The sequence below is a fragment of the Jaculus jaculus genome, chromosome 7 (assembly GCF_020740685.1).
Source record: "Jaculus jaculus isolate mJacJac1 chromosome 7, mJacJac1.mat.Y.cur, whole genome shotgun sequence".
In the NCBI taxonomy this organism is placed as follows: Eukaryota; Metazoa; Chordata; class Mammalia; order Rodentia; family Dipodidae; genus Jaculus; species Jaculus jaculus.
Window position 1 is genome coordinate 1,945,042 of NC_059108.1, and position 14,000 is coordinate 1,959,041.

General features: G+C 51.7%; 1 protein-coding gene across 2 annotated transcripts in view; it reads right to left on the minus strand.

The window, feature by feature from the left end:
* Positions 1-12,656, minus strand: part of Nphs1 (NPHS1 adhesion molecule, nephrin) — a 28,396-nt gene extending 15,740 nt beyond the window's left edge. The window contains exons 1-19 of one of the 2 annotated variants that reach the window (XM_045155110.1): positions 12,175-12,193; positions 11,738-11,841; positions 11,438-11,653; positions 11,241-11,363; positions 10,920-11,048; positions 10,720-10,801; positions 10,259-10,362; positions 9,735-9,862; positions 9,462-9,633; positions 9,122-9,279; positions 8,789-8,933; positions 8,575-8,699; positions 4,863-5,049; positions 4,612-4,741; positions 4,332-4,504; positions 2,495-2,635; positions 2,272-2,412; positions 1,695-1,816; positions 8-179 (exon numbers count right to left, since the gene is read on the minus strand). In XM_045155110.1, the coding sequence (XP_045011045.1) occupies positions 8-179; positions 1,695-1,816; positions 2,272-2,412; positions 2,495-2,635; positions 4,332-4,504; positions 4,612-4,741; positions 4,863-5,049; positions 8,575-8,699; positions 8,789-8,933; positions 9,122-9,279; positions 9,462-9,633; positions 9,735-9,862; positions 10,259-10,362; positions 10,720-10,801; positions 10,920-11,048; positions 11,241-11,363; positions 11,438-11,653; positions 11,738-11,822 (2,533 nt within the window). In that variant the 5' untranslated portion in view covers positions 11,823-11,841; positions 12,175-12,193. Of the gene's footprint in view, positions 1-7; positions 180-1,694; positions 1,817-2,271; positions 2,413-2,494; positions 2,636-4,331; positions 4,505-4,611; positions 4,742-4,862; positions 5,050-8,574; positions 8,700-8,788; positions 8,934-9,121; positions 9,280-9,461; positions 9,634-9,734; positions 9,863-10,258; positions 10,363-10,719; positions 10,802-10,919; positions 11,049-11,240; positions 11,364-11,437; positions 11,654-11,737 lie in introns of both variants that reach the window. The other variant, XM_045155111.1, reaches the window with a different exon arrangement.
* Positions 12,657-14,000: the final 1,344 nt, after the last annotated feature.

Here is a 14,000-nt window from a genome sequence, read left to right on the forward strand (position 1 = left end):
TACCCACATCTGACAACAAGCCGGACCAGCCCTCGGGCCGAGGGTCCCACACCATTGTCCACAATGCACTGATAAGCACCAGCCTGGGCCAGTGTAGCCTGGCGAATCCGCAGATGCCCTGTGGATCCCTTTGCCATCTGTTCCATGTCATCCAAGCTCATGTCCTCCTCCTCTTCCCCCTAGTATCCCAGGATACAGGAGTTGGCCTCTAGTCTGTCCCTAGATATATCACGCCCCAGACTATACCCCACTGTAGCCTCATTCTCCAGGTACAATCCTTCACAGAGCTAACAAGAGAAAACACAGCCTATCGAGTCTTCCGTCCAGTTCATTCATTCATCCATCCACCAGCTCAATCACTCATCCATATTGTCTAAGCACTCATGCTTGAACTATCTACCCAGCTGGGTGTGGTGGCCCACTCCTTTAATCTCAGCACTCTGGAGGCAGAGGTAGGAGGATTGTCATGAGTTCACGATCCCTGAGATTACATAGTGAATTCTAGGTTGGCCTGGGCTAGAGGGAGATCCTACCTCAAAAAACCAAACAAACGAACAAAAAAAGAACTATCTATCCACCAGGCTATCAACCCATTTAATGAGACCTTGACCAACATGTTCAAGGTCCTGGGTTCAATTTCCAGAACTATAAAAACACTAACTGGGATAGATATGGTGGTTCATACCTCTAATACAGCACTTGGGAGGAAAAAGTTAGAGGTTCCCAAGGGCAGCCTGGGCTACATAGCCAGCCAGTTTCAGGAGAACCTAGACTACATAGCCTCAAAGGCAAACCAATGAACCAACCAACCAACCTCAAGCCAAGCATGGTAGTACACACCTATAATCACAGCACTTGGGAGGTGGAGGCAAGAGGCTCAGGAATTCAAGGTTAGCCTTAGCTACACTGTGAGTTTAAGGCCAGCCTGGGCTACATAAGACCCTGTCTCAAAACAAAAGCAAAAAATCAAATCTACCTACCCACCCATTTATATTTCCATCCATTCACTAATTCATCCAAATGTTTCTCTTCCATGCACCCACTCTGCAGCTCTCTATCTACTTCATCTGTTCACTCCTCTATGCCCACACTCATACACGCGTATGATTACTTAGCTATTCAGCTACCATGTGCCCAGTCCTCCATTAATCTACTCATTCGTTCATTCATTCATCTTTTTTTGTTTGTTTGTTTTGTTTTTGGAGGTAGAGTTTCACTCTAGTCTAGGCTGACCTGGAATTCACTCTGTATTCTCAGGGTGGCCTCGAACTCACAGTGATCCTCCTACCTCTGCTTCCTGAGTTCTGGGATTAAAAACGTGGGCCACCATGCCTGGCTCATCCATCATTTTCCACAGACCTCTTTCCACTGATATGTATCCGTCCACTCATCTAACTTCCAATCAAATGTATCCTCTCATTCCTCTCACATGACCATCAAACTATCCATCCATTTATGCATTTTTTCACTCCTGTATCCAAGCAGGTGGCAAGTTACTTAGCCGCATAGCCATCCAACTCTCCCTCCTTCCCACCTACCCCCTTGCCACTCAATAGTCATTAGTTCCTGGAGCGTGCCTCAGTCTTTAGGGTTATACACGGTCACACTGATGTGCCCCCCACTCCCAAGGAGCTCACAGCCAAGAAACTTCACTCCCTAGCCCAACCTCCATTCACTGAAGGCTGGGTCCTTACCAGCCTCTCCCAGCTGAACATGTCTGGAAGGATGGGATTGGCATCAACTGTGCAGACTATGTCCACGGATCCCCCAACATCCACCTCAGTAGGATCCTGAAGGCCACGGATGGTGGGAGCATCTGGTGGGAGACAGGGCCACAGAGAAGGCACTTAGGCCAGGCCAGGCCAGGCCGTGGGAGAAGAGAGATGGGCAGGAGGGGGTGTCTTAGCGTGTCTAGGAAGGGTGTGGAGGCAGAGCGCCTGGAGAGGGCTCTAGGGTAATGAGGGAGGCCCCCCACTCTGTGATTGTTAGATGGGTGGGGTGGGTTGTCTGAAGGGCGTTGGGGTGGGGCTTCACAGAGGACTTGGCATCTTAGAGGAAGGGCCTCGTCGGAAAGCCCGTCTCTTCTTTGTGCATGGACTTCACTTTGGGTCTGTCTAGAGGGTAGAGCAGGGACTTCCAAAATAGGCTCCTAGGGTGGGTGGTTATCCCTGGCTTGTTGAAGCTCCCACCAAGTAGGTGTGGTTTCCATGGTAGCGGGGCTCCCGGAGGCCCTACTTTCTCCCTGGCCACCTCGGTGTTGACGCAGCTCACAGTGTACGTCCAGCCGCAGCAGCGCCTCGGCGGTGCCCTCGGAGTTCTGACAGTGCAGCTGGTAAGTGCCAGCGTCGGCGCGGGTCACATTCCACAGCTGCAGAGCCCCGCCAGGCAGGATGCGATGCCGGGGGCCACCAGCTGGGGAAGGCCAGGGTAAGGAGCCTGCAAGACCACCGTCCTCCGCCAGGACCACGCCTCTCCCCAGGCCCACTTTCAGCACCTGGGCTGAGGCGGTAGCCGCGGAAGGTCCAGTTGAAGGCCTCGGGGCCCGGGTTGGCGGACACGGACACAGGCAGCAGCGCCTGGCCCTGCTCCACCGCGGTCACCACCAGCACTTGCTCCCCCAGGAACTCCGGTGGGTCTTCAGAGGGGGCAGGCACCCCAAGGAGTCAGCAGTATTGGCAAGGTGGGGTTCCAGAGACAAGAGTTGAGATCAGTCTCAAGTTCAAAGGTTCAAGTCAGGGTCAGGACTAGAGCTCAGGTTGTGGATATGGTAACTGGGAGAACTGAGGTCAGAAGTAAGGCTCAGGACAGAGTTAATAGTCAAAGCTAGAAGGAGTGGCACATGCCTGCCTCTAATCCCAGTGCTTGGGAGGCAGAGGCAGGAGGACTGCTGTAAATTTGAGGCCAGCCTGATCTACACAGCGAGTTCCAGGCCAGCCAGGAATAAATAGCAAGACCTTGTCTCAAAAAAAAAAGGGCTGGAGAGATGGCTTAGCAGTTAAACACTTGCCTGTGAAGCCTAAGAACCCTGGTTTGAGGCTCGATTCCTCAGTACCCATGTAAGCCAGGTGCACAAGGTGGCAGTGCATCTGGAGTTTGTTTGCCGTGGCTGGAGGTCCTGGTGTGCCCATTCTCTCTCTGCCTAGCACTCTCAAGTAAATAAATAAAAATTTTTAAAAAATTTAAATTCAAAAACAGGGGCTGGGGAGCTGACACAGTGGTTAAAGGCACTTGCTTGCAAAGCCTGCTTGCCCGGGTTCAATTCCCCAGCCATCATATCAAACCAGACCCATAAAGTAGCACATGTGCTTGCATTTCATATGCAGTGGCAGGAGGCCTTGGCCCACCATTCATTCATTGTCTCTCAGTCTCTCTCTCTTTCTCTTTCTGTCTCTCTCTCTCTCACACACACATATAAATAAATAAATAAGTATAGGGTGGGTTTTTTTCGTTTTTCAAGGTAGGGTCTTGCTCTAGACTAGGGTGACCTGAACTTCACTACATAGTCTCAGGTTGGCCTTGACTGCACAGCAATCCTCCTACCTCTGCCTCCCAAGTGCTAGGATTAAAGGCGTGCACCACCACACCCAACTAAAAATTAAAAGAAGAAGAAAAAAAAAAAGAAGCTGAGATCCTGGGCTGCTAGTAAAAGTACTTGAGTTCCAGCCTCAGAATCTACTTTAAAAGCCAGGTGTGGTGGCACCAGCCAGCACTGGGGAGGTGCAGATAGGTGGCTCCTTGAGGCTGCCTGGCCACTCTAGCCTAAGGAAGTGAGTTCCAGGCCAGGGACAGATCCTGGGTCAAAAAAAAAAAAAAAAAAAAAGGTGGGTGACGGGGCTGAAGGAATGGCTTAGCGGTTAAGGCGTTTGCCTGCAAAGCCAAAGGACCAAGGTTCAATTCCCCAGGACCCACGTCCGCCAGATGCACAAGGGGCACACGCATCTGGAGTTCGTTTGCAGTGGCTGGAGGCCCTAGCACACCCATTCTCTCTCTCTCTCTCTCTCTCTCTCCCTCTTTCTCTATCAAATAAATAAAAATAAAATATTTTAAAAAGGGGGCCTCTGGCCTCCACATGCAAGTCAGCACACGTGCATGTACACCAACACACACACACACACACACACACACACACACACTCACTCAAGTTAAGGTCCAGATTTTGGACAAAGCTCGAGACCTGGGTTGATGGAGAAAAGGGTCAGGATGGACCTGGTGCCGTTTTAGCGGTCAAGGTAAAGGTTATGAAGGTCAAGACTTGAGGGGTCAAGTGAAGACCTGAGCAGCTCGGGGTCAGGAGGGGGTCATGGGGAGGCGTTCCAGGCCTGCGCACATACACAGCACGTCGAGGCGGTGGAAGGCGCTCACGGTTTCGTGGAGTTCGGCGCTGTGGGCGCGGCAGGTGACGCGGTGGCCGTGGTCGCGCGATGTCACTCGAAGGAAAACGCTCCTGGAGGCGGCGGAGCCTTTGAACGGGGCGCTCCGGGGCGGCGCGGGCACGTCTTCCAGCCTGTGCCCCAGGCCGAGAGAGAGGGGTCAGCACAGGGCTGGCTAGGGGTGCGGGAGGGTCCAGGACAGATGTGAGCAGGACCAGAACCGGGGCCGCCCCACTCTCACCTTTCCCCCTCCTTGTCCCAGGATAGGTTGACTGGGGGGTTGCTGCTGATGCTGACGCAGGTCAAGTTCAAGGCGTCCCCGGGGCGCAGCACGGACACGTTGGCCAGGATGGTCAAGTTGGTTGGGGGAACTTGGCGGGTTGGAGAGGAGAGGCTCAGAGGCGACGAGGAGGCCACCGATCCCGGCTCCACGGCGGCTCCCCAGCCCGCCCCGCGCCCCGCGCCCGCGCCCGCGCCCCGCGCCCCGCTCACACTGCACCGCGAGCTGCGTGGACGCGCTGAGCTGGCCAGCCCTGCACGAGAACTTGGCCCTGTTGTCCGACGGACCGATGATCAGCACCAGCTCGCGGGAGAAGGTGCTGCCCGACTTCTCCAGGCTTCCCAGCTGCACCCGCCGCGGCTCCTGAGGCTGTCGCGGCTCGGTCACGGTGCGCGCGTCCTGGGGACCAACAGGGCGCGCTGGAGACCGCGGTGCCCCTGCCCGACCTGCCCCAGACTCCCACAGAACCGGCCTTTGTGTGATGGTCAGCGGGGATCCCCTGCCTCCTGTGACCCCACCCATGCTTGCCCTGCACACCGTGGTCTCCCACACTGCCTCGCTGGCCACCAGCCCCCATCTAGCCCAGTGTTTACCAAGCCCTATGTACCAGGAAACTCCCTTGAAATTCCAGACCTACATGGGATTCTTTCATTTTCCTAACCTCAGCTTTTTTTGTTTGTTTCTTTATTTAGCCATAGGGTCTCCTGTAGGCCCTACACAATTACATCCAGTTGAAATGGAAGTCCACTGTCACTCGTATATTTCCCACTCCTCCCAGGATTTTTAGTAGGGTCCTAGCTTCTCAGGTTTTCCCTCAAAATTTGTAGGAATGTCCTTTAATTTTAATGGAATTTCACTTTCTTATCTAGAAACATCAAAAATAAAATTTAATATTAATGGATGTACAATATTCTGTTGAATTATTATTTTTCCAAAAATATCTAGCTTCTTACAAAAATATAATTGCCTTTCCCCCCTCTAGAACCCCTAGTCTTTCTCTTGAACTCTGAGATTTTCACTTGAACTTTTAAAATATTAATCAAGTTATTTGCCTTATATCTAGAGTTGTTAGTCTTGATCCAGAGTTCTTTCTTCTACTCTGGAATTGTTTTCCCAGAAATACCTCCACCATTTTTTTAATTTTGTTTTGTTTTGTTTTTCGGGGTGTGGTCTCCTCTAGCTCAAGCTGACCTGGAATTTACTATGTCATCTCAAGGTGACCTCAAACTCAAGGTAATCCTCCTACCTCTGCCTCCCAAGTGCTGGGATTTAAGGTGTGCACCACCACAGCCTGCTACCTCCACTATTTTGTAGTGAATAAAAGTTTCTCCCAGTACTCAGGTGGTGAAGGCAAGAAGACTACAACTTTTAGGCCAGCCTGGGTTACATAATAAGGCCTTGTCGCAAAAAATAAAATTAAGTTAAAATAAAATAAATAAAAGCAAGAGACTGAGGTAGGAGTATCACTAGGAGTTTGAGGCCATATTGGGCTATGAAGAAAGTTCTAGGTAAACCTGGGTTAGAGTGAGACCCTACCTCAAAAAAAGGGGGGTGAGGTTGGAAGTTAGAGAGATGGCTTAGCAGTTAAGTCACTTGCCAGCAAACCCAAAGGACCCAGGTTTGATTCCCCAGTACCCATGTAAAGCCAGATGCACAAGGTGGTGCAAGCATCTGGAGTTCTTTTGCAGTAGCTAGAGGCCCTGATGTACCCATTCACTTTTTTTTCTCTCTCAAATACATAAATAATTTTTTAAAGGGTTGGGGAGCTGGACATGGCGGTGCACACCTTTAATCCTGGCACTCCAGAGGAAGAAGTAGGTGGATTGCTGTGAGTTTGAGGCCACCCCAAGGCCACATGGTGAATTCCAATTCAGCTTGGGCTAGAGTGAGACCCTAACTTGAAAAACCCAAAAAGGGGGGAGGGTGGGGAAATTGCTCAGTGGTTAAAGATGCTTACTTGCAAAGCCTGTCTGCTCAGGTTCAATTCCCCAGCACCCATGTAAGAAAGTTGCACATGCATCTGGAATCTGTTTGTTGTGGCAGGAGGCTCTGGCATGTCCATTCCTTCTATCATTCTCTCTCTCTCTCTCTCTCTCTCTCTCTCTCTCTCTCTCTCTCTCTCTGTGTGTGTGTGTGTGTGTGTGTGCTTGAAAGTAAATAACTAAACATTTTTTTAAAGGCTGGGAAATAAATAAAAATAAAAATATATTAAAAAGGGCTGGAGAGATAGCTTGGTGGTTAAGGCATTTGCCTGCGAAACCTAAGGACCCAGGTTCCATTCTCCAGGTCCCACGTAAGCCAGATGCACATGCATCTGTAGTTCCTTTGCAGTGCCTAGAGGCTCTGGCATGCCCATTCTCCCCCTCTCTTTCTCTCTGTTTCTAATATATATATATATTTGAATTAAAGTGGCTGGGGAGGGCTGGAGAGAAGGCTTAGTGATTAAGGCACTTGTCTGTGAAGGCTGAGGACCCATATTTGACTGTCTAGATCCTGCCTTAGCCAGATTCACAAAGATGAGGCAAGTGCACGTTTGCACATGCCCACTAAGTGGTGCAAGTATCTGGAGTTTGATTACAGTAGCTGAGGCCCTGGCATGCCAATTTTATCTCCCTCTTTGTCTCTCACACTCACTATCTCTATAATATAAATAAATAATCTGGGGACTTCTGGGTGTGGTGGCACACACACCTTTAATCCTAGTACTTGGGAGGCTGAGATAGAAGGATCACTGTGAGTTCGAGGCTATCCTGAGAGTACAAAGTGAATTGCAGGTCAGCTTGAACTAGAGTGAAAGTCTACCTTTAAAAAGCAAACAAAAGACCCCCCCCAAAATAAAAAGCTGGGGAGATGGATTAGCAGTTAAAAGCACATTCTTGCAAAGCCTGCCTTCCCACGTTCAATTTCTCAGTACCCATGTAAAGACAGATACACAAAGTGGCATATGCATCTGAAGTCTGTAGTGGTAAGCAGCCTTGGTGCCCCCACTCTCTCTCTGTAGTTCTGAAATAAATATCTTTTAAAAAGAGAAAGAAAGGAATGAAAGAGGGCTGGAGAGATGGCTTAGCGGTTAAGCGCTGGCCTGTGAAGCCTAAGGACCCCAGTTCGAGGCTTGGTTCCCCAGGTCCCACGTTAGCCAGATGCACAAGGGGGCGCACACATCTGGAGTTCGTTTGCAGTGGCTGGAGGCCCTGGAGTGCCCATTCTCCCTCTCTATCCGTCTTTCTCTCTGTGTCTTTCGCTCTCAAGTAAATAAATAAAAAATGAACAACAACAAAAAAAAGATTTTAGAGATAGACATATTTTGGATTGTGTCAAGATTCTGAATGTAGCCAGGCTCACTTGCCTTGTACCCCTTACCCCCACCAATGCAGAACAATGGGAAACACACACACAAAAAAAAAAAAGAAAAAAAGAAAAAAAAGAAAGGAATGAAAGAAAGAAACTAGGAAGGAACCAGGTGTGGTGGTGCACGCCTTCAATCCCAGCACTCAGGAGGCAGAGGTAGGAGGATCACTGTGAGTTCAAGGCCAGCCTGGGACTACAGAGTGAATTCCAGGTCAGCCTGGACTAGAGTGAAACCCTACCTCAAAACCAAAAAAAAAAAAAAAAAAAAAAGAGAGAGAACTGGAGAGATGGCTTAGCAGATAAGGTGCTTGCCTGTGAAACCTAAGGACCCAGGTTCTACTCTCCAGATTCCACATTAGCCAGAAGCATAAAGGTAAGGCAAGCACAAGGTTGCACATGCCCACTAGGTGGCACAAGCGTCTGGAGTTGTATTTCAGTGGCTGAGGCCCTGGCATGCCAATTTTCTATCTCTCCCCTCTCTCTTGCTTGCTCTATCTGAAAAAAGAAAGAAGAAAGAAATAGAAATGGAGGGAGGAAGAAAACTAAGGAAGGGAAGTGTCCTTGTTTGTCACCCACCTTGTACCAGGTGAGGGAGGGGTCTGGGTTGCCCCCAATGGCCAAACACACCAGCCTCACCCGGGTTCCAGTCCGGATATACTGCCCCGCTGGGGGTCCCTCAATCCATAGCTTCTGAGCTGGATCTAGTGGGAAAAAGTAGAGAGAGAGTGACTTTTCTCTGAGCGGAAGCCTCAGAAATTTAGGGTCTTCCTGAGCCAGGGTAAGGACTCACATTTCACATTCAAGGTGAGTGACTTCTTGAAGGTCTCCTTGCTGAAGGCATCACTGAAGGCTTCACAAGTGAGGGATAAGCCATTGTCTTCCCTCCGCACCAAGAAGGTCAGATTGGACATGGAGATGTGGCCACCATGCAGGCCCTATCAGCGAGTTCACATTAGGCTTGGGGATTGAGGCGCCTCCACCCATGATACCAGGGGCCCAACTCCACCCTAGGCCCCAGCAGGGACATGTGAAGCATCCCCACCCCCTCCTCTGTCAGCCCAGGAGTAAGGGCTCCTCAAGGACCAAGGCTTCCATCAGACCCTAATTGCCCTATGCCTCTCACATCCAGGACTGTCTCATCGGTGGGCAGCAGCTGCCGCCCACCCAGCCACCATCGCAGCAGGACCCGTGGGCGACTGGACTTGGTAATGCAGCAGAGGGTCACATTCTTGTTCTCAGACTGCGATGTGGATCCCAGGATGGTGATGGCACTTGGGGGAACTGCAGACAGGGTAGAGGAGAGGCAAGGCAGGCTGAGGGCTTCGCAGACCAGCCTGGCCGACCTATACCTGCGCCTAAGTCTCCTGATTTATGACTGATGAGGTCTTTGGCATCAGATAGGTTTGATTTGGAGCACAGGCGTTCTCAGAGGTACAGACTGAGAGATGAATAACAGGACTCACAGGTGACCTGCAGCGTGACGCTTTGTTCCTGGACATCCGGAGATACGCTGTTGGAGGACTCACAGCTGAGCCGTGCCCCGTGATCCTCCGGGCGAATGGTCATCACCAGCACACTGCGGGCCACGGCCTGGGCGTGCTCCGTGCCCCATGCTATGGACACTGGTTGACCATTCTGGACAAGGGATGGGCCAAGACCAGTTCTCTCTACACCCCTGCTAGCCCCAACCTGCACCTTCTCTCTCTCTCCACCCTCCATGCTGGCCTCACCCTCACCTTCATCCACTGCAGTGTGGCTGGTGGGTTTCCTCCTCGGGCTGTGCACAGCAGCTCCAGGTTCTGACCTGCCCTCACATGTCCCTTGTCTAGTCCTGGCCAATCAATGACAGGAGGTCCTGGAGGGACTAGGGAATAGAGGTCACTCAATGGGCAGGGGGAGCTCACCCCCTCTTTCTAGGCCCTCTAGCCTGGTTCTGAATTCCTTGGAAGTTCCATGTTTCACCCTTAAGGCTTGCTTTCATTTTTGGTTCTAGGGATGAAACCCAGTAGACACGTCCTAGACACGTCCTCTCCCACAGAGCTGCATCCGCAGTCTTTGCTTTTTCCCTCTACACATCCCAGGCAGACCCAGACCCCTGCTCTTTCTGACTCCGTCTTCCACGTGCACAAATTGCAGACATGCGCTGCCACACCAGGTGCCACTGTCTGAATTTCCGATAGATAATCCCTGCGTTTCCTCTGGCACCCCAAATCCTGCTTCCTGTTCTCAGTGCCCTCAACTGCCACCTTTCTTCACTTACACAGAACATTCATCGTTACTGAGGCCTTGATGGGAGTGTCCAAAGCTGGGCTGAACGCCTCACAGACTAGTAACTGCCCGTTATCGGAGCTCTGAGGTGTCACCCTGGGATGGAAGTTGGAGTTCTGGAGTCAGAGTTATCATGTGAAATTTAGGGAGTCAGGGTGGAGATGTGGGGATCCCAGATCCCTCTACCTGTGCCAAAGTCTATAGATTGATTTCTCCTAAGTGACAGAGTCCCGTGAGAGAGATGTGGTGGCTCAGCAGAGAGAAGTGGGGCCCCAGAGGGCCATTCCTAACCTAAATCTTGGGTTCCCATGAAGAAGTAGTGAGTGTCTGGGTGAAGAGTTGGCTCCCAGGCATCCATACACACCCCAAGCTTCTGTGCTTGAATCCTGGGCTAGAGATCTCTTGAAGGGAAAGCTGAGGATCAGAGTGGGGAAAGACCCCCAACTTGCATACCTGGCTGTAGCCTCTGTGGTGAAGAGCTTCTCCTGGGACCCTTCATTCACGTTAGCAGAGACACTGGACACAATCTTTCCACCTTGGGGAGAGGAGTGCTGGAGGGAGGGGGTGCTGGGTTCCCTCCAAGGTAGACCCGGGAGCATCACCCGGAAGTCCTCAGGGTGGACTTCCTCTTGGTTTTATCGGACAACACTCACTCTGGAGGAAGGTGATGTCAGGTGCTGGCTTCGCATCCCCAGACACACAGGCGACCTCGTACTCCTGCCCAGCTACCCAATGGACTGTGCTCCCTGCCTCAGGGGTCAGATGAAGCACCCTGGGGGGGACTGGTAAGAAGGAGTTTGAGGTGAGCCTCCTCCTCCAAGAAGGACATGAGGACCCGCACTGCTTCCCTTGCTTTGGAAATGATCCCTACCCAAAACCAGACCAGAGAGTTCGCACCTCTGGGATTAGGGGAAGGAGAGGCCTGGAAACCCAGAATGGTGCAGCCCAGAGGAGGCAGGCGTTCTCATCCATACCTAGAATGGTGAGGATCACTCTGGGCGACACAAGCTCAGGTCCCATCTCTGAGCGGCCGACCTGGCACTCATACGATGCATCGTCACTGAGGTCACAGGCTTCAATGTGCAGGTGGAATTCACCTGGAAGTGGGGCTCTCAAGGTCAGGGCCACAGCCTCTGCTGGTGGCTTAGGGTCTCAGGCTCTAATTTCCTACCTTTAGCAGGATTTCCTTCCAGGTGGTATCTTGGGAAACCTGGGATCTCAGGGTTGGGGCCTAGAAGCAGCCCATCCTTTGCCCACTGTACCACACTGTCAGGGGCACTGACACCACACCGCAGCTCAACTTCGGTCCCTTCGACTGCTGTCAGGTTTTCAGGCATAGCCCAAAAACCTCGAGGAGTTGAGGCAGATATTGGAGACTGGGCCAGGCCTGGGGACACAAGGAGGGCAGCAGGGAATGGCAGGGGTACTCTGGGGAACAAAGGTGGGAGGGGAGTTCCAGCATCCCACTCACCTGAGGTCAGCAGTCCCAGGAACAGCAGGGGAGCCTGGATGGGGGTCCTCAGGGCTGTCTCATTCCCTCTGACCCTGGCTCTCATAGTGCCCGTTGCCTGTAACCTGAATGAATCTGTTCTGGTCTCGGTCTGGGTCTCTTTTCCTGTTGGTCTCTTGCTTTTCTTTTGGTCTCTCTTTTTCTGTTAAACTTCTTTCTGTTTTTCTATCTTCCTAGGAGTCTGCCATTATCTCTGACTCTCTCCAAGTCTTTTCTCTTCTAACTTTACCTTTCCGTCTCTTTCCCTTCTTGTCCAAGGTTATTTCTCTATGAGTCCCCAAGCCCGATTTGTTCTATCTCTCTTTTTTCTCTCTCTCCCTCCCTCCCTACCACTCTAGCTTCTGTTGCTCTTTCTTCTCTCCTACTACCCACTGCCCCTCTCTCCTTTCACTACTCACAGCCCCTCAAGGACGGACCCGCTGCTCTGGGTCCCACAGGCCTTATATGAGCCAATGTGGTTAGTAGCAGTGTTGAGTTAGTCCCTGGACCCAGCCTGAGCACACCCTCACACTGCTTCCTCCCCTGGATCCTCCCCAAATAGAGCCATGAAATCCCCTGTCAGCACATGCCAGGAACATTCTTCAGTCCCTCCCCAGATCCCTGTCACCCTGGGAGAGAGAACCTGAGACTGTCTCCCAGCATGGGAAGCAGAGAACTGGGCCTGTGTGGGCAGAAAGGACTCCTCCACTTTTCCCAGCCCAGATACATGACCTTGGCAAGTCCCTTTCTTCCCTCGATGACATCAGGCATATCTACTGGAGAGGGTGCAAGAGTGTGTGAGAAACTGTGGGAGTGTGGGAGAGAGTGAAGCCATCTGTGTGTGAGGGGGAGGGGAAGTCATGTGATCTGTGGAAGCAGGGTGGGAGTACAAGTCTACCAGACCTTGGTATGTGTGTCGGGGTCAATCCAGGTCCCGAATGGTAGGGGCATGAAGGGTAGGGTCCCCACAGCGAGGGAGCGCCCACCCAGTTGGTGCCTGGGAACTGCAAGGCCTGAGTCCAAGGGCCATGTCAGCTTCCTTCTGTCTTTCTCATCATCTCCACCTCAACTTTCTCTGTCTCTCCTTCTCTAACCATCGGATTTATCTTCCTGCCTTCCTATTGTCCATTTCTTTGAGCTGACAAACACACACACACACTCTCTCCCTCTCTCTCATTCCTGTCACTCCTGTTTCCCCACATTGTCTCTCACACACCAGGAACTCAACAAATATCTCTTCTCAGATATTCACAGTCTCTGCCCATGCCTTTCTCATTTGTTTCTCTAGCTTGGAGTCCTGCTTCTTATCCCTGAATTTTATAACCATATGCTGGCTGGTCTTCATACACACTCACATGGGATAAGCTCCTTCTGCCTGCTTATCTCCTGCAGGAATTGCAACTGTTTCATCGCTCCCCCTTCTCGTGACCCCCCTCTCTGCTCCTGCTCCAGGAAGCAGTGGAAGCATCCGGCCTGAGCATCCAGCAGCTCCACACTGGATCTGCCTCTCTGTTCTTTCTCTCCCACTCCCCACTATTGACTGCATGCCCTCCCTTTTCCAACTCCCTTCCCATCCCTCCTGGGATAATGGCCGGGATACAGTTCTTCAGAGGGAGTATGTCATGGGGCCTTTGCCAGGTGGTGTCCCTGAGGGCTAGGGTGTAGAGCTGACAGCTGCCTGGATCTTTAATTAGAGCAAGCCTTCTAGCCTTTACCTTGGCTGTTTTCCTTCTCCCAGTGCTCTAGGGACCTCAGTTTTCCATGCTTGTTCCACTGCCCACCCACTCACCCCCCAGTGCCAAGAAGGGGACGCAATGTCAGGTGTCTGGAAAAACAGCGTCATCACCTGACTTGGTCCCCAAGACTCAGGATTCCTTCCAACCCCCTCCCCCAGCTCGTTCAGACTCTGGATCCACTACACGGAAGCCAGTAATACAGGCACAGCATCCCATCCCCCAAACTAGTCATCAGGCCCCAGGACCTTCCTTTCGCAGGCACAGATGTTCGGGTCCTTAGTCCTTCTTTGCAGACACAAGAGTCCAGGTTTCCAACTCTCCCCCTTCCTACTCCCCCCATAGGCCTTAGGACAGATGTTCGCTGTCTGTCGATTTTCAAATCCTCCTGGACCAGTGGGGGTAGGTGGGAAAGAGATTGGTGGTTAAATCCACTAAGACTTAAAACCAGATATTCTGAACCTGGCCTAACTGTACCACCCTGCAGACCTCCAGGCATCCAGGGCTGAGGC